Below are 23,721 nucleotides of genomic sequence, written 5' to 3'. Positions count from 1 at the left end.
CCCCTCACCCTCCAACCTCCCCTCACCCACCCACCTTACTCCCTCTCCCCTCATCCCCACCTCCCTCCCTCTCCCCTCACCCCCCACCTCCCTCCCTCTCCCCTCACTCCCCCACCTCCCTCCCTCTCCCCTCACTCCCCCACCTCCCTCACTCCCCCACCTCCCTCTCCCTCCCCTCACCCCCCACCTCCCTCTGCCCTCACCCCCCACCTCCCTCCGTCTCACCTCACTCCCCCACCTCCCTCTCCCTCCCCTCATCCCCCACCTCCCTCTCCCTCCCCTCACCCCCCACCTCCCTCTCCCTCCCCTCACCCCCACCTCCCTCCCCTCTCCCCTTACCCCCCACCTCCCTCTCCTCTTACCCCCACCTCCCTCCCTCTCCCCTTACCCCCACCTCCTTCCCTCTCACCTTACCCCCCCACCTCCCTCCCTCTCCCCTTACCCCCACCTCCCTCTCCCCTCACCCCCCACCTCCCTCCCTCCTCCCCTCACCCCCCTACCTCCCTCTCCCCTCACCCCCTACCTCCCTCTCCCCTTACCCCCACCTCCCTCCCTCTCCCCTCGCCCCCCACCTCCCCTGCTCTCGCCTCACCCCCCCACCTCCCTCTCCCCTTACACCCCACCTCCCTCTTCCCTTACCCCCACCTCCCTCCCTCTCCCCTCACCCTCCACCTCCCTCCCTCTCCCCTCACCCCCCCACTTCCCTCCCTCGCCCCTCACTCCCCTACCTCCCTCTTCCCTTACCCCCACCTCCCTCCCTCTCCCCTCACCCCCACCTCCCTCCCTCTCCCCTCACCCCCAACTCCCTCCCTCTCCCCTCACCTCGCCACCTCCTTCCCTCTCCCCTCACCCCGCCACCTCCTTCCCTGTCCCCTCACCACCCCACCTCCCTCTCCCCTCACCCTCCAAACTCCCACTCTCTCCCCTTACCCTCCCCTCACCCCAACCCTCCTCCCTCACCCCTTACCCCTCACCTCCCACTCCCCTTACCCCCACCTCGCTCCCATTCCCCTCACCCCCCCACCTCCCTCCCTCTCCCCTCACCCCCCAACCTCCCTCCCTCTCCCCTCACCCTCCCACCTCCCTCTCCCCTCATCCCCACCACCCTCCCGCTCCCCTCACCCCACCTCCCTCTCCCCTTACCCCCACCTCTCTCCCTCTCCCTTCACCCCCCCACATCTCTCTCCCCTTACCCCCATTCCCTCCCTCTCCCCTCACCCCCCCCACTTCCCTCTCACCTTACCCCCACTTCCCTCCCTCTCCCCTCACCCCCCCACCACCCCTCTCCCCTCACCCCAACTCCCTCCCTCTCCCCTCACCTCGCCACCTCCTTCCCTCTCCCCTCACCCCCCCACCTCCTTCCCTCTCCCCTCACCCCCCCACCTCCTTCCCTCTCCCCTTACCCCCACCTCCTTCCCTCTCCCCTCACCCCCCCACCTCCCTCTCCCCCTCACCCTCCAACCTCCCTCTCTCTCCCCTCACCCCCCCCACCTCCCTCCCTCTCCCCCACCTCCCTCCCTCTCCCCTCACCCCCCACCTCCTTCCCTCTCCCCTCACCCCCCCACCTCCCTCTCCCCTCACCCTCCAACCTCCCTCTCTCTCCCCTCACCCCCCAACCCTCCTCCCTCACCCCTTACCCCCCACCTCCCACTCCCCTTTCCCCCTACCTCCCTCTCCCCTTACTCCCACCTCCCTCCCTCTCCCCTCACCCCCCCACTTCCTCCCTCTCCCCCACCTCCCTCCCTCTCCCCTCAACCCCCCACCTCCCTCTCCCCTTACCCCCCACTTCCCTCTCCCCTCATCCCCCACCTCCCTCTCCCCTTACCCCCACTTCCCTCTCCCTCATCCCCCACCTCCCTCTCCCCTCACCCCCCACTTTCCTCTCCCCTCACCCCCCCACCTCCCTCTCCTCTCACCCTCCAACCTCCCACTCCCCTCACCCTCCAACCTCCCCTCACCCCCCCACCATACTCCCTCTCCCCTTATCCCCACCTCCCTCCCTCTCCCCTCACCCCCCACCTCCCTCCCTCTCCCCTCACTCCCCCACCTCCCTCCCTCTCCCCTCACTCCCCCACCTCCCTCCCTCCCCCCTCACTCCCCCACCTCCCTCTCCCTCCCCTCACCCCCCACCTCCCTCTGCCCTCACCCCCCACCTCCCTCCGTCTCACCTCACTCCCCCACCTCCCTCTCCCTCCCCTCATCCCCCCACCTCCCTCTCCCCTTACCCCCACCTCCCTCCCTCTCCCCTTACCCCCCCACCTCCCTCTCCTCTTACCCCCACCTCCCTCCCTCTCCCCTCACCCCCCAACCTCCCTCCCTCTCCCCTCACCCTCCCACCTCCCTCTCCCCTCATCCCCACCACCCTCCCTCTCCCCTCACCCCACCTCCCTCTCCCCTTACCCCCACCTCCTTCCCTCTCCCCTCACCCCCCCCACCTCCTTCCCTCTCCCCTCACCCCCCCCACCTCCCTCTCCCCTCACCCTCCAACCTCCCTCTCTCTCCCCTCACCCCCCAACCCTCCTCCCTCACCCCTTACCCCCCACCTCCCACTCCCCTTTCCCCCTACCTCCCTCTCCCCTTACTCCCACCTCCCTCCCTCTCCCCTCACCCCCCACCTCCCTCCCTCTCCCCCACCTCCCTCCCTCTCCCCTCACCCCCACCTCCCTCCCTCTCCCCACCTCCCTCCCTCTCCCCTCACCTCTCCACCTCCCTCCCTCTCCCCTCAACCCCCCACCTCCCTCTCCCCTTACCCCCCACTTCCCTCTCCCCTCATCCGCCACCTCCCTCTCCCCTCACTTTCCTCTCCCCTCATCCCCCACCTCCCTCTCCTCTCACCCTCCAACCTCCCACTCCCCTCACCCTCCAACCTCCCCTCACCCACCCACCTTACTCCCTCTCCCCTCATCCCCACCTCCCTCCCTCTCCCCTCACCCCCCACCTCCCTCCCTCTCCCCTCACTCCCCCACCTCCCTCCCTCTCCCCTCACTCCCCCACCTCCCTCACTCCCCCACCTCCCTCTCCCTCCCCTCACCCCCACCTCCCTCTGCCCTCACCCCCCACCTCCCTCCGTCTCACCTCACTCCCCCACCTCCCTCTCCCTCCCCTCATCCCCCACCTCCCTCTCCCTCCCCTCACCCCCCACCTCCCTCTCCCTCCCCTCACCCCCACCTCCCTCCCTCTCCCCTTACCCCCCACCTCCCTCTCCTCTTACCCCCACCTCCCTCCCTCTCCCCTTACCCCCACCTCCTTCCCTCTCACCTTACCCCCCCACCTCCCTCCCTCTCCCCTTACCCCCCACCTCCCTCTCCCCTCACCCCCCACCTCCCTCCCTCTCCCCTCACCCCCTACCTCCCTCTCCCCTCACCCCCTACCTCCCTCTCCCCTTACCCCCACCTCCCTCCCTCTCCCCTCGCCCCCCACCTCCCCTGCTCTCGCCTCACCCCCCCACCTCCCTCTCCCCTTACACCCCACCTCCCTCTTCCCTTACCCCCACCTCCCTCCCTCTCCCCTCACCCTCCACCTCCCTCCCTCTCCCCTCACCCCCCCACTTCCCTCCCTCGCCCCTCACTCCCCTACCTCCCTCTTCCCTTACCCCCACCTCCCTCCCTCTCCCCTCACCCCCACCTCCTCCCTCTCCCCTCACCCCCACCTCCCTCCCTCCCTCTCCCTCTCTTCTCCCCCTCCACTTCCCAGCCTCTTCCCCTGCCTCTTCACTGCATCCCAATCCTCCCTCTCGGTGCTGCCCTGTTCCCTCTCTCTGTACCATCCCCTCGATCTAACCCACCTGGTGCTGGTGTTTAAGTTCCAGCAGAGCTTCCTGCTCCTGCAGGATCTGTCCATCTGTCAGCTTCCTCTCGGTCTGTGTCAAGTGACCCAACAAAGTCTGAACCAAGGACTGAAAATGCTCAGCCTAACAGCAGAGAATGTGGATTCAGTTTCATAGAGAACAACTGGTCAAGCTTTGGAAAACACTTAAAATACAACTGCAGAATTCCAGCGTGGCTCTGTGCCTGGCTCTCCCAGTCACCAGGAGGCTCTGCCAGCTCTGTGTTAATGTCTCACTCTGCCCGTGAATGTGTCGATTACAAATTCATCCGGTAATCCCCTGGCTGCCTCCCATCCAGGAGAGTATTTGTAATAAAGTTGATGAATTAACTGTGCAAACAGCTATTAATAAATATAATGCAATTGGGATCACAGAGACCTGGCTCCAGGGTGACCAAGGCTGGGAACTGGACAACCAGGTTTATTCACTTTTCAGGAAAGACAGACAGAAAGGGGTGAGGTAGTGTGGCTGGTTAAGGAGGAGATTAACACAATAGTAACTGAGGACATTAGCCTATACAATGGGTGGAGCTGCAGAACTCTAAAGGGATAAAGACGTTAGTGGGAGTTGTGTACAGACCAGCTGTTGGTGTAATATTGGGGATTATATCTAGCAGGAAAGTAGAGATGTATGCAGTAAGGTTACAGCAGTTATTATGGGTGACTTCAATCTACATATTGCTACCAGTTTGTCAGTTCAATCAATGTGATGGTGGAGGATTCCCTGGAATGTATGATGGATGGTTTCTGTGACCAATATGTCAAGGAACTGACCAGAGAGCTGGCCACCCTAGACTGGGTGTTATGTAATGAGAGAGGATTAATTAGCAACGCTGTGGTGTGAGATCCTTTGGGAACAGTGATCATAATGTGGTAGAATTCTTCATTAAGGTGGAGAGTGACACAATTAAAGCTGAACCTAGGGTCCTGAACTTAAAGAAAGCGAACTTTGATGGTATGAGGCATGGATTGGCAAGAATAAACTGGCCAGGATCCTTCAGGGGTTGCTAGTGGATGGGCAATGGCAGATAGTTAAAGAACACACAGATTAACTGCAACAGTGGTACACCAGAGTCTGGTGTCAGAGTAAAACAGGGAAGGTGGCTCACCCATCGCTAACAAGGTCAGAAACTGCTGCCAAACATGTACTGGGAGAAATTTAAAATTCAGCAGGAGGAGGGAGGACCAAGGGTTTAATTTGGAAAGGGAAGGTAGAATACGAAGGTAAGCTGCAGAAAATCAATGGCAAAAGCTTCTATAAAAACGTGAAAAGAAAAAGACTGGTGAAGAGAGATGTAGGTTCCTTGCAGGTGGCATCAGGTGAATTCATAATGGACAATAAAGAGATGACAGAGCCAGTTCAACAGATACTTTGGATCTGTCTTCATTAAGGAGGACCCAAATAACTTTCCAGAACTACAAGGGGACAGAGGCTCAAGCCTGAAGGAGGAACTGAAGGAAATCCTATTAGTCAGGAATTGGTTTTGGGGAAATTGATGGGATTAAAATCCAATAAGTCTCCAGGGCCTGATACTCTGTATCCCAGAATACTTAAGGAAGTGGCCCGAGAAATAGCAGATGCATTGGTAATTATTTTCCAACATTTATAGACTGTGGAAGAGTTCCAATGGATTGGAGGGTAGCTAATGTACTCCACTCTTTAAAAAGGAAGGGGGAGAGAAAGTGGGGAATTATAGACCAGTTAGCCTGACATCAGTGGTGGGGAGAATGCTGGAGTCAATCATTAAGGATGTAATAACTGAGCATTTGGAAAGCAGTAACAGAATCGGTGCTAGTTGGTATGGATTCACTAAAGGGAAATCATGATTGACAAATCTTCTGGAATTTTTGAGGATGTGACCAGTCAAGTGGACAAGAGGAAATCAGTAGATGTTATGTATCTGGACTTTGACAAGGTTCCACCCAAGAGATTAAAGCTCATGGTATCAGAGATAATGTACTAACATGGATAGAAAACTGATTGGCAGACAGGAGGCAGAGAGTTGGAATAAACAGGTCCTTTTCAGAGCGGTAGGCAGTGATGAGTGGGGTACCACAGGGTTCAGTGCTGGGACCCCAGCTGTTCACAATATATATGAATGACTTGGTAAAGGAATCGAATGCAATTTCTCCAAATGTGCAGATGGGTGGCAGTGTGTGCTGGGAGGAAGATGCTAGGAGGTTGCAGGGTGACTTGGACAGACTGGCTGTGTGAGCAAATACTTGGCAAATGCGATATAATGCTGATAGATGTGACAATATTCTCTATGGAGAGCTTGCATCCAGGAAGAGACCTACTGGGCATCCCCAACGATGTCTGCATGAGGGATATGAAGGCACTTGAGATCATAGAACATGGAAATGTACAGCACAGAACAGGCCCTTTGGCCCACGATGTTGTGCCGAAGGTTAATCCTAATGTAAAATATAGTAACTTAACCTACGCACCCCTCAACTCACTGCTATCCATGTGCATGTCCAGCAGTCGCTTAAATGTCCCCAATGACTTTGCTTCCACCACTACCGCTGGCAACACATTCCATGCATTCACAACTCTCTGCATAAAGAATCTCTGATGTCTCCTTTACACCTTCCTCCTAATATCTTCAAGCTATGACTTCTTGTACCAGTCAACCCTGCCCTGGGGAAAAGTCTCTGGCTATTGACTCTATCCATTCCTCTCATTATCTTGTACACCTTGATCAGGTCTCCTCTCTTCCTCCTTCTCTCCAGAGAGAAAACTCCGAGCTTAGTCAACCTCTCTTCATTAGGCAAGCCCTCCAGTCCAGGCAGCATCCTGGTAAACCTTCTTTGCACCCTCTCCAAAGCCTGTATCTTTCTTATAGTAGGGCGACCAGAACTGGACACAATATTCCAAGTGTGGTCTCACCAGGGACTTGTAGAGCTGTAGCAAAACTTCGCGGCTCTTGAACTCAATCCCCCTGTTAATGAAAGCCAAAACACTATATGCTTTCTTAACAACCCTATCCACTTGGGTGGCAACTTTGAGGGATCTATGTACTTGCACACCCAGATCCCTCTGTTTTTCCACACTGTCAAGAATCCTGTCTTTAATCCTATATTCAGCATTCGAGTTCGACCTTCCAAAATGCATCACTTCACATTTGTCCAGGTTGAACTCCATCTGCCATTTCTCAGCCCAGCTCTGCATCCCGTCTATGTCTCGCTGCAGCCTGCAGTAGCCCTCTATACTATCGACGACACCTCCAACCTTAGTGTCATCTGCAAATTTACTAACCCACCCCTCAACCTCCTCAAACAAGTCATTTATAAAAACTACAAAGAGCAGAGGCCCAAGAACAGAACCCTGCGGGACCCCACTCAACACTGACCTCCAGGCAGAATACATTCCATCTACAACCACTCTCTGCCTTCTGTCAGCCAGCCAATTCTGAATCCAGATAGCTAAATCTCCCTGTATCCCATACTTCCTGACTTTATGAATGAGCCTACCAAGTCATTCATGTATATTGTGAACCTTATCAAATGCCTTGCTGAAGTCTATATAGAGGAGAAAGTGAGGTCTGCAGATGCTGGAGATCAGAGCTGAAAATGTGTTGCTGGAAAAGCGCAGCAGGTCAGGCAGCATCCAGGGAACAGGAGAATCGACGTTTCGGGCATAAGCCCTTCTTCAGGAATGAGGAAAGTTTGTCCAGCAGGCTAAGATAAAAGGTAGGGAGGAGGGACTTGGGGGAGGGGCGTCGGAAATGTGATAGGTGGAAAGAGATCAAGGTGAGGGTGATAGGTCAGACTGGGGTGGGGGCGGAGAGGTCGGGAAGAAGATTGCAGGTTAGGAAGGCGGTGCTGAATTCGATGGATTAGACTGAGACAAGGTGGGGGGAGGGGAAATGAGGAAACTGGTGAAATCCGAGTTCATCCCTTATGGTTGGAGGGTTCCTAGGCGGAAGATGAGGCGTTCTTCCTCCAACCGTCGTGTTGTTGTGGTCTGGCGATGGAGGAGTCCAAAGACCTGCATATCCTTGGTGGAGTGGGAGGAGGAACTGAAATGTTGAGCCACAGGGTGGTTGGGTTGGTTGGTCCGGGTGTCCCAGAGGTGTTCTCTGGAATGCTCCGCAAGTAGCCGGCCTGTCTCCCTAATATAGAGGAGGCCACATCGGGTGCAGAGGATGCAATAGATGATGTGTGTGGAGGTGCAGGTGAACTTTCCTCATTCCTGAAGAAGGGCTTATGCCCGAAACGTCGATTCTCCTGTTCCCTGGATGCTGCCTGACCTGCTGCGCTTTTCCAGCAACACATTTTCAGCGCTGAAGTCTATATACACCACATCCACTGCTCGACCATCTTTGACCTGTCTTGACACCTCCTCAAAGAACTCAATAAGATTTGTGAGGCATGACCTACCCCTCACAAAGCCATGCTCACTGCCTTTAATCACACTATGTATTGTCACTACAGCATTGGACTCTTCAGTCACAAGCGACGTTGCTTCAGGGAAGCAGAAAGCTAGAACAATGAGGATACAACCCATGGTCAGCCATGACTGAAAAGAGCCTCACTATCTACTTTGGTCACAAAACAGGAAGGCAGATTATGATCTGAATGGTGGCAGTTTAGGAAAAGGTGAGGTGCAATGAGACCTGTGTGTCATGGTGGAACAGTTGCTGAAGGTTGGTATGGGGGTGCAGCGGGCAGCGAGGAAGGCTAATGGCATGTTCTCCATCACAGCGAGACGATTGGAGTATCGGAGTAGGGATGTCTTGCTGCAGTTACACAGGGCCTTGGTGAGGCCACACCTTGAGTATTGTGTACAGTTTTGATCTCCTAGTCTGAGGAAGGACGTTCTTGCTATTGAGAGAGTTCAGTGAAGGTTCACCAGACTGATTCCTGGGATGGTAGGACTGACATATGAGGAAAAACTGGATAGATTGGGCTCCTACTCACAGGAATGTAGAAGAGCGAGGGAGAAACATAAAATTGTGATGGGACTGTCCAGGCTAGATGTGAGAAGAATGTTCTTGATGTTGGGGAGGTTCAGAACAAGGGGTCACAGTCTAAGAATAAGGGGTAAGCCATTTAGGACTGAGATGAGGAAGAATTTCTTCACCCAGAGAGTTGGGAACCTGTAGAATTCTCTCACAGAGGAAGCTGTTGGGGCCAGTTCATTCGATGTATTCAAGAGGGAGCTGGACGTGGTCCTTGTGGCTAAAGGGGTATGGGGAGAGGGTGGGAATGGGATACTGAGACTGCATGATCAGCCGTGATCATATTGAATGGTGGTACAGGCTCAAAGGGCTGATTGGCCTCTTCCTGCACCAATTTTCTATGTTTCCAAACCATGAGATACAAACAAGTGAACAATTCACCGTTCCCTCCAGTACTAGGCCCTTTGAAAGTAGACAGATTTGTCACTGCATTGTGAATATGTCACATCGAGGAATACTGCAAGAAGCAGATCGATAATATCAAACAGCATGAGATAACATGAAGGAGCAGATAAATCAGGTCTGAATATCCCTGACTCCAATCAGGCCTAAAGCAGACTGAGGTACAAAAAAGACTACAGCAGAATTCCAGTCCCTTAAGGCATCTGATATATATTGTTGCTCAACAATGAGCCGCTCAGTCACCATCACGCACAAGAGCATGAGCTCCTCAGGGTTACACTTGTTGACAATGTGATAAGGTGATGGTTGACACCAGGTTCCTACCTGACACAGTGCAGCTTCAAGCAGAGACTGCTTCAAGACGGAAATGTTGCACACGTGCTCCCACTGTTTATTCAGTTCCTCCATCTGAGCTTTCAGCCAGACACAGTTGACACCTGTGTTTTTGTTCAGCTCCCTGAAGGTACGTTTCAGAGCCCTCACACAACTGGCCCGTTTGCCCAACTCCTTCTGAAAGACCTGCAGATGGACCCAGACAGAACTGAATCTGAAACTTTAGCTGTTTATCAACCAGAAGTAAGTCTTAATATTCACAGCACTCATCTGACCATGAGCTAAAAGTATGATAGAAAGTACAACAGAAATAGATAAAAAGTCCAGTTCCTAAATGACTCGAGTGGCTTTGACTGAAGTGATTATTGACTCTGGGAGTCGGGGACTTTGTGAAACAGCAGCTGACATTTTGAAATTCTGACAGTGATTTCAGACAAAGAAATGAAGTGGCAATGTTGCTCAGGCCTGATGATTCCTGGAGGCTTCCACTTGGCATCTATTGGCAGCTTACAATGCTCATCGTTTTTAACAGGTTTTAAGACAAAATTCTGCCTTCAAGAATAAGTCAATGGCACAGGGAAACTTTTTTTTTATTATTTCTGGGACATGCATTTATAGCCTGTCCCTAGTTGCCCCTTGACAAGGTGGGGGTGAGCTGCCTTCTTGAACCACTGCAGTCCATGTGCTGTGGGTAGATCCACAATGTCATTAAGGAGGGAATTCCAGGATTTTGACCCAGCGACACTGAAGGAATGGCAGTGTCATAGTGGAAGGATTCCACCAACACAACATGGTGAGCAGTCGTGTGTATTTGAATGAGACTGCAGCTACTCTGGCGAGGAGTTGATTAGTAAATTTGCAAATGACAGTAGGGTCAGCAGAGTTGGGTAGTGCTGAAGGATGTTACAGGTTATAGAGGGACATAGATAAGCTGCAGAACTGGGCTGAGACATGGTAAATAGAGTTTAATGTGGTAAAGTGTGAGGTAGTTCACTTTGGAAGAAGTAACAGGAATGCAGAGTACTGGGCTAATGGTAAAATTCTTGGCAGTGTAGATGAGCAGAGAGATCTCAGTGTCCAGGTGTGTAAATCCCTGAAAGTTGTGACCTAGTTTGATAGAGCAAAAGAAGGCATATGGTGTGTTGGTGTTTATTGGTAGTGGGATTGGGTTTCGGAGCCATGAGGTCATGTTGCAGCTGTACAAAACTCTGGTGCGGCCACATTTAGAGTATTGCATACAGTTCTGGTCACTGTCTTATAGGAAGGATGTGGAAGCTTCGGAAAGGGTTCAGAGGGGATTTACGAGAATGTTGCCTGGTATGAATGCAGGGTCTTATGAGGAAAGGCTGAGGGAACTGAGACTGTTTTCATTAGTGAGAAGAAGGTTGAGAGGTGACTTAATAGAGACATATAAGATAATCAGAGGGTCAGATAGGGTGAACAGGGAGAGCCTTTTACCAAGTATGGTGACGGCGAGCACGAGGGATCATAGCTTTAAATTGAGGGGTGATAGATATAGGACAGATGTCAGAGGTAGTTTCTTTACTCAGAGGAGGAGGGACGTGAAACGCACTGCCTGCAACAGTAATAGACTTGCTAACTTTAAGGGCTTTTAAATGATCATTGGATAAACATATGGATGAAAATGGAATAATATAAGTTAGGTGGGCTTCAGAATGATTCCTGAAGAAGGGCCTGTGCCCGAAACGTCGAATCTCCTGTTCCCTGGATGCTGCCTGACCTGCTGTGCTGTTCCAGCAATAAAGTTTCAACTTTGATCTCCAGCATCTGCAGACCTCACTTTCTCCTCTTCAGAATGGTTCCATAGATGAGCGCAACATTGAGGGCAGAAGGGCCTGTGCTGCGCTGTATTGCTCTGTTCTATGAATTAACTGTGGACAGACGTGGGGAGGTTTGTTGATCAGTTCTTCGGCATGGAGAGGGAGCAAATGTGTTGGAGGGTGAGTTGAAGGAGGGGTTGAGGGAGGTGGGAGATTGGCTGGGTGTTTGGGAGGAGAAGTTGGGAAAGGGGTCAGGTATTTAGGGTGGGGGAGGGGGTATGATGTGTATCTGGATGATAAATTCAGGCAATGAGTGCCTTCTTAAGAATATATGGGCGGCACGGTGGCACAGTGGTTAGCACTGCTGCCTCACAGCACCAGAGACCAGGGTTCAATTCCCGCCTCAGGCGACTGACTGTGTGGAGTTTGCACGTTCTCCCCGTGTCTGCGTGGGTTTCCTCCGGGCGCTCCGGTTTCCTCCCACAGTCACAAAGATGTGCAGGGTCAGGTGAATTGGCCATGCTAAATTGCCCGTAGTGTTAGGTAAGGGGTAAATGTAGGGGTATGGGTGGGTTGCGCTTCGGTCGGTCGGTATGGACTTATTGGGCCGAAGGGCCTGTTTCCACACTGTAAGTAATCTAATATATAAAAGCCCAGTTCAGGGAAACTGTTTGCAGGAGTCAGAGATTAGAACATAGAACATAGAACATAGAACAATACAGCACAGAACAGGCCCTTCGGCCCACGATGTTGTGCCGAACTTCTAACCTAGATTAAGTACCCATCCATGTACCTATCCAAATGCCGCTTAAAGGTCGCCAATGATTCCGACTCTACCACTCCCACGGGCAGCGCATTCCATGCCCCCACCACTCTCTGGGTAAAGAACCCACCCCTGACATCTCCCCTATACCTTCCACCCTTCACCTTAAATTTATGTCCCCTTGTAACACTCTGTTGTACCCGGGGAAAAAGTTTCTGACTGTCTACTCTATCTATTCCTCTGATCATCTTATAAACCTCTATCAAGTCACCCCTCATCCTTCGCCGTTCCAACGAGAAAAGGCCGAGAACTCTCAACCTATCCTCGTACGACTTCCTCTCCATTCCAGGCAACATCCTGGTAAATCTTCTCTGCACCCTCTCCAAAGCTTCCACATCTTTCCTAAAGTGAGGCGACCAGAACTGCACACAGTACTCCAACTGTGGCCTAACCAAAGTCCTGTACAGCTGCAACATCACTTCACGACTCTTGAATTCAATCCCTCTGCTAATGAACGATAATACTCCATAGGCCTTCTTACAAACTCTATCCACCTGAGTGGCAACCTTCAAAGATCTATGTACATAGACGCCAAGATCCCTCTGTTCCTCCACCTGACTAAGAACCCTACCATTAACCCTGTATTCCGCATTCTTATTTGTTCTTCCAAAATGGACAACCTCACACTTGGCAGGGTTGAACTCCATCTGCCACTCCTCAGCCCAGCTCTGCATCATATCTAAGTCCCTCTGCAGCCGACAACAGCCCTCCTCACTGTCCACAACTCCACTAATCTTCGTATCATTTGCAAATTTACTGACCCACCCTTCGACTCCCTCATCTAAGTCATTAATAAAAATTACAAACAGCAGAGGACCCAGAACTGATCCCTGCGGAACTCCACTTGTAACTGGGCTCCAGGCTGAATATTTACCATCTACCACCACTCTCTGCCTTCGACCGGTTAGCCAGTTTTCTATCCAATTGGCCAAATTTCCCTCTATCCCATGCCTCCTGACTTTCCGCATAAGCCTACCATGGGGAACCTTATCAAATGCCTTACTAAAATCCATGTACACTACATCCACTGCTCTTCCCTCATCCACATGCTTGGTCACCTCCTCGAAGAATTCAATAAGACTTGTAAGGCAAGACCTACCCTTCACAAATCCGTGCTGGCTGTCCCTAATCAAGCAGTGTCTTTCCAGATACTCATAAATCCTATCCCTCAGTACCCTTTCCATTACTTTGCCTACCACAGAAGTAAGACTAACAGGCCTGTAATTCCCGGGGTTATCCCTATTCCCTTTTTTGAACAGGGGCACAACATTCGCTACTCTCCAGTCCCCTGGTACCACCCCCGTTGCCAGTGAAGACGAGAAGATCATTGCCATCGGTACTGCAATTTCCTCTCTTGCTTCCCACATAATCCTAGGATATATCCCGTCAGGCCCCGGGGACTTGTCTATCCTCAAGTTGTTCAAAATGTCCAACACATCTTCCTTCCTAACAGGTATCTCTTCTAGCTTACCAGTCCGTTTCACACTCTCCTCTTCTACAATACGGTCCCTCTCGTTCGTAAATACTGAAGAGAAGTACTTGTTCAAGACCTCTCCTATCTCTTCCGACTCAATACACAGTCTCCCACTACTGTCCTTGATCGGACCTACCCTCGGATGGGGGAATTCCCTAGAGCTGTTTTTGGGAGATTTAAATTTGTGATGGATCTTCCCCATGGAATTGCCAAGCCCACAGTGTCTCTGAGCTTGGACAGTGAGCTCCATTGACTAACAGTGTGTAGGGACAGGATGGAAACAGCAGATACATGAAGTGATGGATACACAATAAGAACATGAACAGTTACCTTGTGGTTCTCAATGAACGTTTTCACAGATTGGACGTCACCACTTACTCGGGCTTGCTCATTCAGTGTGACCTCTGCCCTGTACAACCAGTCCAACACCACCTGCAGAGATTCACTCAATCTACCCGAAGACAATAAAACTTCTTCAATCATGGACTGCCTGTAAAACCAGATAATACCCGTCAATAATCAATGGAAACAACCAGCTACAGGGTCAGTGCTGAGGGAGCGCTGCACTGTCAGAGGGTCAGTGCTGAGGGAGCGCTGCACTATTGGAGGGTCAGTGCTGAGGGAGCACCACACTGTCGGAGGGTCAGTGCTGAGGGAGCGCTGCACTATTGGAGGGTCAGTGCTGAGGGAGCACCACACTGTCGGAGGGTCAGTGCTGAGGGAGCGCTGCACTGTCAGAGGGTCAGTGTAGAGGGAGCGCTGCACTGTCGAAGGGTCAGTGCTGAGGGAGCGCTGCACTGTCGGAGGGTCAGTGCTGAGGGAGCGCTGCACTGTCGGAGGGTCAGTGCTGAGGGAGTGCCGCACTGTCAGAGGGTCAGTGCTGAGGGAGCACTGCACTGTCAGAGGGTCAGTGCTGAGGGAGCACCACACTGTCGGAGGGTCAGTGCTGAGGGAGCGCTGCACTGTCAGAGGGTCAGTGCTGAGGGAGCGCTGCACTGTCAGAGGGTCAGTGCTGAGGGAGCGCTGCACTGTCGGAGGGTCCGTGCTGAAGGAGCGCCGCACTGTCGGAGGGTCAGTGCTGATGGAGTGCCGCACTGTCGGAGGGTCAGTGCTGAGGGAGTGCTGCACTATCGGAGGGTCAGTGCTGAGGGAGCGCTGCACTGTCAGAGGGTCAGTGCTGATGGAGTGCCGCACTGTCGGAGGGTCAGTGCTGAGGGAGTGCTGCACTATCGGAGGGTCAGTGCTGAGGGAGCGCTGCACTGTCGGAGGGTCAGTGCTGAGGGAGTGCTGCACTATCGGAGGGTCAGTGCTGAGGGAGCGCTGCACTGTCAGAGGGTCAGTGCTGAGGGAGTGCCGCACTATGGAAGGGTCAGTGCAGACGGAGTGGGCACTGTCGGAGGGTCAATGCTGAGGGAGTGCCGCACTATGGGAGGGTCAGTGCAGACGGAGTGGGCACTGTCAGAGGGTCAGTGCAGAGGGAGCGCTGCACTATGGGAGGGTCAGTGCTGAGGGAGTACCGCACTGTCGGAGGGTCAGTGCTGAGGGAGTGGGCACTGTCGGAGGGTCAGTGTAGAGGGAGCGCTGCACTGTCAGAGGGTCAGTGTTGAGCAAGCGTTACACTGTTGCAGGGTCAGTGCTGAGGGAGTGCTGCATTGTCGGAGGGTCAATGTAAGGCAGTGTTGGAGATCTTGTGGTGCCTGTTGAGGGGCACTGAAGACAACATTTATCCCTGAACCAAGAGAATTGAAATCATTATCAGCACAAAAGAAAATGACACAGTATTTCCAACAAGGATACAGGACGTTCAAACAAGAAAGTCCCTCTCGTTAGTAATGTTTATTTTATTGCCACGTGGGACACCAGCATCATTGGCTGGGCCAGCATTTACTGCCCAGGAACCTATTCCGCTGTTTGAGAGACTGCGGGACTCCTGGAGGGTGTGCGGAAAATTGCTTTTCCTGAGGTGGCCTCGAACAGGAGAGGGGTCACTGGCTGTTTTTTGTCATTTACAATAATCTAGATGTTTGAAATTCTTGAGGTTGAGTGATTTTAGAGGGTCAGGAGGAAATCTGATTGAGCTCAAAAGTAAGAATGGTGTCTCATTGAGAGAAGAGATTTTTTTTTCAAAGCAGTTAAGGGGCTGAGTAAGCTCAGACGGACATGAGGGTTTGCCTTACAGTCTGTAGGTTATTAATCTGAGACAATGAAGGATCTCAGCTTTGCTCATGTATATGGAAGAGTACATCATAGTTTTATCATCGAATCTCTACAGTGTGCAAACAGGCCATTTGGCCCAACAAGTCCACACCGACCCTCCGAAGAGTAACCCACCCAGACCCATTCTTCTACCCTATTACCATAACCCACCCAGCCTGCACATCTCTGAACACTACGGGCAATTTAGCATGGCCAGTTCACCTAACCTGCACATCTTTGGACTTTGGGAGGAAACCGGAGCACCTGGAGGAAACCCACGCAGACATGGGGAGAATGTGCAAACTCCACACAGAGAGTCGCCCGAGGCTAGTATCGAACCCAGGTCCCTGGTGCTGTGAGGCAGCAGTGCTAACCAATGAGCCACTGTACCGCCCACATTGTTTTCAGGAACGATACAGGAAGAATCGGTTACACCAAAATTAAAGACTCAGGATAAGGGATTAATTCTTTGGTTCACATCACTGTAAAATGGTGGGGAATAGTCTGAAGTTCTGTTTTGCAGACCGATTCAAAATCTCTGTATTTCATGTTAAGATAGCTTCATTTCTTTGTGTGTAACAAATGTCTGTTCATGGAGAATATGCAGTGCCATTTGTCTGGGTTTCAGGGAATGATGACCACAGTAATGTCCAAAGTGATTTTTTTTTCTCATTCGCACATGGGATGTGGGTGTCACTGGTTGGGCCGGTATTTATTACCCGTCCCTAATTGCCCCTTGTGAGGGTGGGGGTGAGCTGCCTTCCTGACCCGCTGCAGTTCACCTCCTTGAGTTGACCCACAATGCCTTTAGGAGGGAATTCTCAGACCTGGTGACAATGAAGGAATGGTGATATGTTTCCAAGTTAGGATAGTGAGTGGCTTGGAGGGGCACTTGCAGGGGGTGGTGTTCCCATGTATCTGCTGCCCTTGCCCTTCTAGATGGAAGTGGTCGTGGGTTTGGAAGGTGCTGCCTGAGGATCTTTGGTAAATTTCTGTGTATGGCTTCGTTTTCTGGACCAATTCATTGAGGAACCAAGTGGAGAACATGCAGTCCTAAACCAGGTACTATGTAATGCGAAAGAAATAAGTGGATGGATTCAAACAGAGAAACTGATTGGCAGACGGGAAACCAAGGTGGACTAAATGGGTCGTTGACCAAATGGCAGACAGTGTGCAGTGCTGCGTTCCAGGGTTCACTGAGGTCCCCACCACTGGGTCCCTTGTTGTTTGTGATTTATATAAATGATGTGGATGAAATGTTGATGATGGAAAGATTGGTCTGGTGGATGTCAGTGAGTAGGAAGGTCTTTGGTTACAGAACAGTATGACCCAGTTGGTCAGGTGGATAGATCAGTGGCAGATGGAATTTGAGCTTGATAAATGTGAAGTGATGCACTTTGAAAGAAGATGAGGGAATATTCAATGTCAGGGTACTCGGAAGCTCAGAGGGATCTTGGAGTGTTTATCCACAGATCCCTGAATGTGAATCAATACCTGCACAGAGATTTTCCATTCAGGCTGTTCCAGTGTTCACTCAGGTCTGTCACCTGCTCCTGCAGATCTTCCCGGTCGCCTGGATGTTCTGCTTTGTCCATTAGCGCCTTCCCGATTCTCAATGTCACTTCATAAACTGCCCTTTTCCCTCGCAGCTCTTTCATTAATTCCTGAATTCAAAAGCCAACAATTCTTACATTTTCACATTTAAAATAATGTTTGTGGGACACTGTGACAGTGAACAGGACACATGGGGAGTGAACATAGAACATTCCAGAGTGGTACAGATCCTTCGGCCCTCGATGTTGCTCCGACCTGTGAAAACAATCTGAAGCCTATCTAACCTACACTATTCCATTCTCATCCATATATTTATCCAATGACCATTTAAATGTCCTTAATGTTGGCAAGTCTACCACTGTTGCAGGCAGTACGTTCCACCCCCCAAATACTCTGAGTAAAGAACCTGCCTCTGACATCTGTCTTAAATCTCTCACCCCTCAATTTGTAGTTATGTCCCCTCGTACAAGCTGATGTCATCATCGTAGGAAAAAGTCTTTCACTGTCTACCCTATCTAATCCTCTGACCATCTTGTATGTCTCTATCAAATCCCCCCTTAGCCTTCTTCTTTCCAATGAGAACACACCCAAGTCCCTCAGCCTTTCCTCATAAGACCTTCCCTCCAGACCAGGCAACATCCTAGTAAATTTCCTCTGCACCTTTTCCAATGCTTCCACATCCTTCCCAAAATATGGGGACCAGAACTGTACACAATATTCCAAGTGAGGCCGCACTAACGTTTTGTATAGTTGCAGCATAACATCATGACTCCAGAACTCAATCCTACCAATGAAAGCTAACACACCGTATGCCTTCTTAACAGCACTATCACCCTGGGTGGCAACTTTCAGGGATCTATGTACATGGGACTCCAAGATCCCTCTGCACATCCACACTACCAAGAATCTTTCCATCGACCCAGTACTCTGCCTTCCTGTTATTCTTCCCAAAGCGCGTCACCTCACATTTATTTTCCCTGATCCTATTTGCCAATGACTTCTCATGGACAGAGATTTAACTTTAGTAAACCACAGCTCCCTCACTCAACCACTTCCTCCATGCCTGACAGATGTCAGAGGCAGGTTCCTTACTCAGAGAGTGGTAAGGGCGTGGAATGCCCTACCTGCTAATGTAGTTAACTCAGCCACATTAGGGAGATTTAAACAATCCTTAGATAAGCACATGGATGATGATGGGATAGTGTTGGGGGACGAGCTGAGAATAGTTCACAGGTCGGCGCAACATCGAGGGCCAAAGGGCCTGTTCTGCGCTGTGTTGTTCTATGTTGAAACAGTGAATGGGTTTATGGGGAGTGAATAGGGTACACGGAGTGAACGGGGCACACGGAGTGAATGGGGCACACGGAGTGAATGGGGCACACGGAGTGAACGGGGCACACGCAAAGTGACCGGGGCACACAGAGTGAACAGGGCAGACGGAAAGTGAACGGGGCACACGGAAAGTGAACAGGGCACACGGAGTGAACAGGGCACACGGAGTGAACAGGGCAGACGGAAAGTGAACAGGGCACACGGAAAGTGAATGGGGCACACGCAAAGTGAACGGGGCACATGGAAAGTAAACAGGGCACACGGAGTGAACAGGGCACACAGAAAGTGAACAGGGCACACGGAAAGTGAATGGGGCACACGCAAAGTGAATGGGGCACACGGAGTGAACGGGGCACATGGAAAGTGAACAGGGCACACGGAAAGTAAACGGGGCACACGGAGTGAACGGGGCACACGGAAAGAGGACGTGGCACACGGAAAGTGAACCAGGCACATGGAAAGTGAACGGGGCACACGGAAAGTGAACAGAGCACACGGAAAGTGAACAGAGCACACGGAAAGTGAACAGGAAACACGGAAAGTGAACGGGGCACACGCAAAGTGAACGGGGCACACGGAAAGTGAACGGGGCACACGGAAAGTGAACGGAGCAAACGCAAAGTGAATGGGGCACACGGAAAGTGAACAGAGCACACGGAAAGTGAACAGGAAACACGGAAAGTGAACGGGGCACACGCAAAGTGAACGGGGCACACGGAAAGTGAACGGGGCACACGGAAAGTGAACGGAGCAAACGCAAAGTGAATGGGGCACACGGAAAGTGAACCAGGCACACGGAAAGTGAACAGAGCACACGGAAAGTAAACGGGACACACGGAAAGTGAACCAGGCACACGGAAAGTGAACCAGGCACACGGAAAGTGAACAGGAAACACGGAAAGTGAACGGGGCACACGCAAAGTGAACGGGGCACACGGAAAGTGAACGGGACACACGGAAAGTGAACAGGGCACACGGAAAGTGAACTCGGCACATGGAGTGAACGGGGCACATAGAAAGTAAACGTGGCACACGGAAAGTGAACGGGGCACACGGAGTGAACAGGGCACACAGAAAGTGAACGGGGCACACGGAAAGTAAACGGGGCACATGGAAAGTGAACAGGACACAGGGACTGAACGGGGCACACGCAAAGTGAACCGGGCACACGGAAAGTGAACGGGGCACACGGAAAGTGAACAGGGCAAACGCAAAGTGAATGGGGCACACGGAAAGTGAACTGGGCACACGGAACGTGAACGGGGCAAACGGAAAGTGAACGGGGCACATGGAGTGAACAGGGCACACAGAAAGTGAACGGGGCACACGGAAAGTGAACCAGGCACACGGAAAGTGAACAGAGCACACGGAAAGTGAACAGGAAACACGGAAAGTGAACGGGGCACACGCAAAGTGAATGAGGCACACGGAACATGATCAGGGCACACGCAAAGTGAATGGGGCACACGCAAAGTGAACAGGATACACGGACTGAACGGGGCACTCGCAAAGTGAACCGGGCACACGGAAAGTGAACGGGGCACACGGAAAGCGAACGGGGCACATGGAAAGTGAACGGTGCACACGGAAAGTGAACCAGGCACACGGAAAGTGAACAGAGCACACGGAACGTGAACGGGGCACACGGAAAGTGAACGGAGCACATGGATTGAACCATTCACACGCAAAGTGAACCGGGCACACAGAGTGAACGGGGCACACGGAGTGAACGGGGCACACGGAAAGTGAACAGGGCACACGGAAAGTGAATGGGGCACACGGAAAGTGAACAGAGCACACGGAAAGTGAACAGGAAACACGGAAAGTGAACGGAGCAAACGCAAAGTGAATGGGGCACACGGAAAGTGAACAGGGCACACGGAAAGTGAACGGGGCACACGGAAAGTGAACGGAGCACATGGATTGAACCATTCACACGCAAAGTGAACCGGGCACACAGAGAGAACGGGGCACACGGATTGAACGGGGCACACGGAAAGTGAACGGGGCACACAGAGAGAATGCGGCACATGAAAAGTGAACAGGGCACACGGAAAGTGAACGGGGCACACGCAAAGTGAACGGGGCACACAGAGAGAATGCGGCACACGGAAAGTGAACAGGGCACACGGAGTAAACGGGGCACATGGAAAGTGAACGGGGCACACGGAAAGTGAACGGGGCACAGGCAAAGTGAACGGGGCACACGGAGTGAACAGGGCACATGGAAAGTGACCGGGGCACACACAAAGTGAATGGGGCACACGGAAAATGAACAGGGCACACGGAACGTGAACAGGGCACACGGAAAGTGAACGGAGCACATGGATTGAACCGTTCACACGCAAAGTGAACCGGGCACACAGAGAGAACGGGGCACACGGATTGAACGGGGCACACGGAAAGTGAACGGGACACACGGAAAGTGAACAGGGCACACGGAAAGTGAACTCGGCACATGGAGTGAACAGGGCACACAGAAAGTAAACGTGGCACACGGAAAGTGAACGGGGCACATAGAAAGTAAACGTGGCACACGGAAAGTGAACGGGGCACACGGAGTGAACAGGGCACACAGAAAGTGAACGGGGCACACGGAAAGTGAACGGGGCACATGGAAAGTGAACAGGACACAGGGACTGAACGGGGCACACGCAAAGTGAACCGGGCACACGGAAAGTGAACGGGGCACACGGAAAGTGAACAGGGCAAACGCAAAGTGAATGGGGCACACGGAAAGTGAACTGGGCACACGGAACGTGAACGGGGCAAACGGAAAGTGAACGGGGCACATGGAGTGAACAGGGCACACAGAAAGTGAACGGGGCACACGGAAAGTGAACCAGGCACACGGAAAGTGAACAGAGCACACGGAAAGTGAACAGGAAACACGGAAAGTGAACGGGGCACACGCAAAGTGAATGAGGCACACGGAACATGATCAGGGCACACGCAAAGTGAATGGGGCACACGCAAAGTGAACAGGATACACGGACTGAACGGGGCACTCGCAAAGTGAACCGGGCACACGGAAAGTGAACGGGGCACACAGAAAGTGAACGGGGCACACGGAAAGCGAACGGGGCACATGGAAAGTGAACGGGGCACACGGAAAGTGAACCAGGCACACGGAAAGTGAACAGAGCACACGGAAAGTGAACAGGAAACACGGAAAGTGAACGGGGCACACGCAAAGTGAATGAGGCACACGGAACATGAACAGGGCACACGCAAAGTGAATGGGGCACACGCAAAGTGAACAGGATACATGGACTGAACGGGGCACTCGCAAAGTGAACCGGGCACACGGAAAGTGAACGGGGCACACAGAGTGAACAGGACACAGGGACTGAACGGGGCACACGCAAAGTGAACTGGGCACACGGAAAGTGAACGGGGCACACGGAAAGTGAACAGGGCAAACGCAAAGTGAATGGGGCACACGGAAAGTGAACAGGGCACACGGAACGTGAACGGGGCACACGGAAAGTGAACGGAGCACATGGATTGAACCATTCACACGCAAAGTGAACCGGGCACACAGAGAGAACGGGGCACACGGATTGAACGGGGCACACGGAAAGTGAACAGGGCACATGAAGTGAACGGGGCACACGGAAAGTGAACGGGGCATACGGAAAGTGAACAGGGCACACGGAAAGTGAACGGGGCACACGCAAAGTGACCGGGGCACACGCAAAGTGAACGGGGCACACGGAGTGAACGGGGCACACGGAAAGTGAACAGGGCACACACAAAGTGAATGGGGCACACGGAAAATGAACAGGGCACACGGAACGTGAACGGGGCACACGGAAAGTGAACAGAGCACATGGATTGAACCGTTCACACGCAAAGTGAACCGGGCACACAGAGAGAACGGGGCACACGGATTGAACGGGGCACACGGAAAGTGAACGGGACACACGGAAAGTGAACAGGGCACACGGAAAGTGAACTCGGCACATGGAAAGTGAACGGGGCACATGGAGTGAACAGGGCACACGGAACGTGAACGGGGCACACGGAACGTGAACGGGGCACATGGAAAGTGAACGGGGCACATGGAGTGAACAGGGCACACGGAACGTGAACGGGGCACATGGAAAGTGAACAGGGCACACGGAAAGTGAACAGGAAACACGGAAAGTGAACCAGGCACACGGAAAGTGAACAGGAAACACGGAAAGTGAACGGGGCACACGCAAAGTGAATGAGGCACACGGAACATGAACAGGGCACACGGAAAGTGAATGGGGCACACGTAAATTGAACAGGACACAGGGACTGAACGGGGCACATGCAAAGTGAACCGGGCACACGCAAAGTGAACGGGGCACACGGAAAGTGAACAGGGCAAACGCAAAGTGAATGGGGCACACGGAAAGTGAACAGGGCACACGGAACGTGAACGGGGCACACGGAAAGTGAACGGGGCACATGGAGTGAACAGGGCACACAGAAAGCGAACGGGGCACACGGAAAGCGAACGGGGCACACGGAAAGTGAACCAGGCACACGGAAAGTGAACAGAGCACACGGAAAGTGAACAGGAAACACGGAAAGTGAACGGGGCACACGCAAAGTGAATGAGGCACACGGAACATGAACAGGGCACACGCAAAGTGAATGGGGCACACGCAAAGTGAACAGGATACACGGACTGAACGGGGCACTCGCAAAGTGAACCGGGCACACGGAAAGTGAACGGGGCACACAGAGTGAACAGGGCACACAGAAAGTGAATGTGGCACACGGAAAGTGAATGGGGCACACGGAAAGTGAACAGGGCACACGGAACGTGAACGGGGCACACGGAAAGTGAACGGAGCACATGGATTGAACCATTCACACGCAAAGTGAACCGGGCACACGGATTGAACGGGGCACACGGATTGAACGGGGCACACGGAAAGTGAACAGGGCACACGGAGTGAACGGGGCACACGGAAAGTGAACAGGGCACACGGAAAGTGAATGGGGCACACGCAAAGTGACCGGGGCACACGCAAAGTGAATGGGACACACGGAGTGAAC

The 23,721-nt window shown here is 52.7% G+C and overlaps 1 protein-coding gene across 4 annotated transcripts in view; it reads right to left on the bottom strand.

Moving 5' to 3' along the window:
* LOC148150047 (microtubule-actin cross-linking factor 1, isoforms 6/7-like) overlaps positions 1-23,721 on the bottom strand; it is a 332,243-nt gene that overhangs the window by 109,354 nt on the left and 199,168 nt on the right. For all 4 annotated transcript variants that reach the window (XM_087987754.1, XM_087987755.1, XM_087987756.1 and 1 more), the window contains exons 19-22: positions 17,293-17,462; positions 13,933-14,092; positions 9,516-9,710; positions 3,785-3,910 (exon numbers count right to left, since the gene is read on the bottom strand). In XM_087987754.1, coding sequence (XP_087843880.1) covers positions 3,785-3,910; positions 9,516-9,710; positions 13,933-14,092; positions 17,293-17,462 — 651 coding nt within the window. The remainder of the gene's footprint in view (positions 1-3,784; positions 3,911-9,515; positions 9,711-13,932; positions 14,093-17,292; positions 17,463-23,721) is intronic.

Source organism: Chiloscyllium plagiosum, unplaced genomic scaffold (assembly GCF_037043375.1).
Source record: "Chiloscyllium plagiosum isolate Xiang-an unplaced genomic scaffold, Cpla_swu_hap1 HiC_scaffold_5, whole genome shotgun sequence".
NCBI lineage: Eukaryota > Metazoa > Chordata > Chondrichthyes > Orectolobiformes > Hemiscylliidae > Chiloscyllium > Chiloscyllium plagiosum.
The sequence above is the reverse complement of the archived record's forward strand: the minus strand, read 5'-3'. Positions and strand labels throughout refer to the sequence as shown.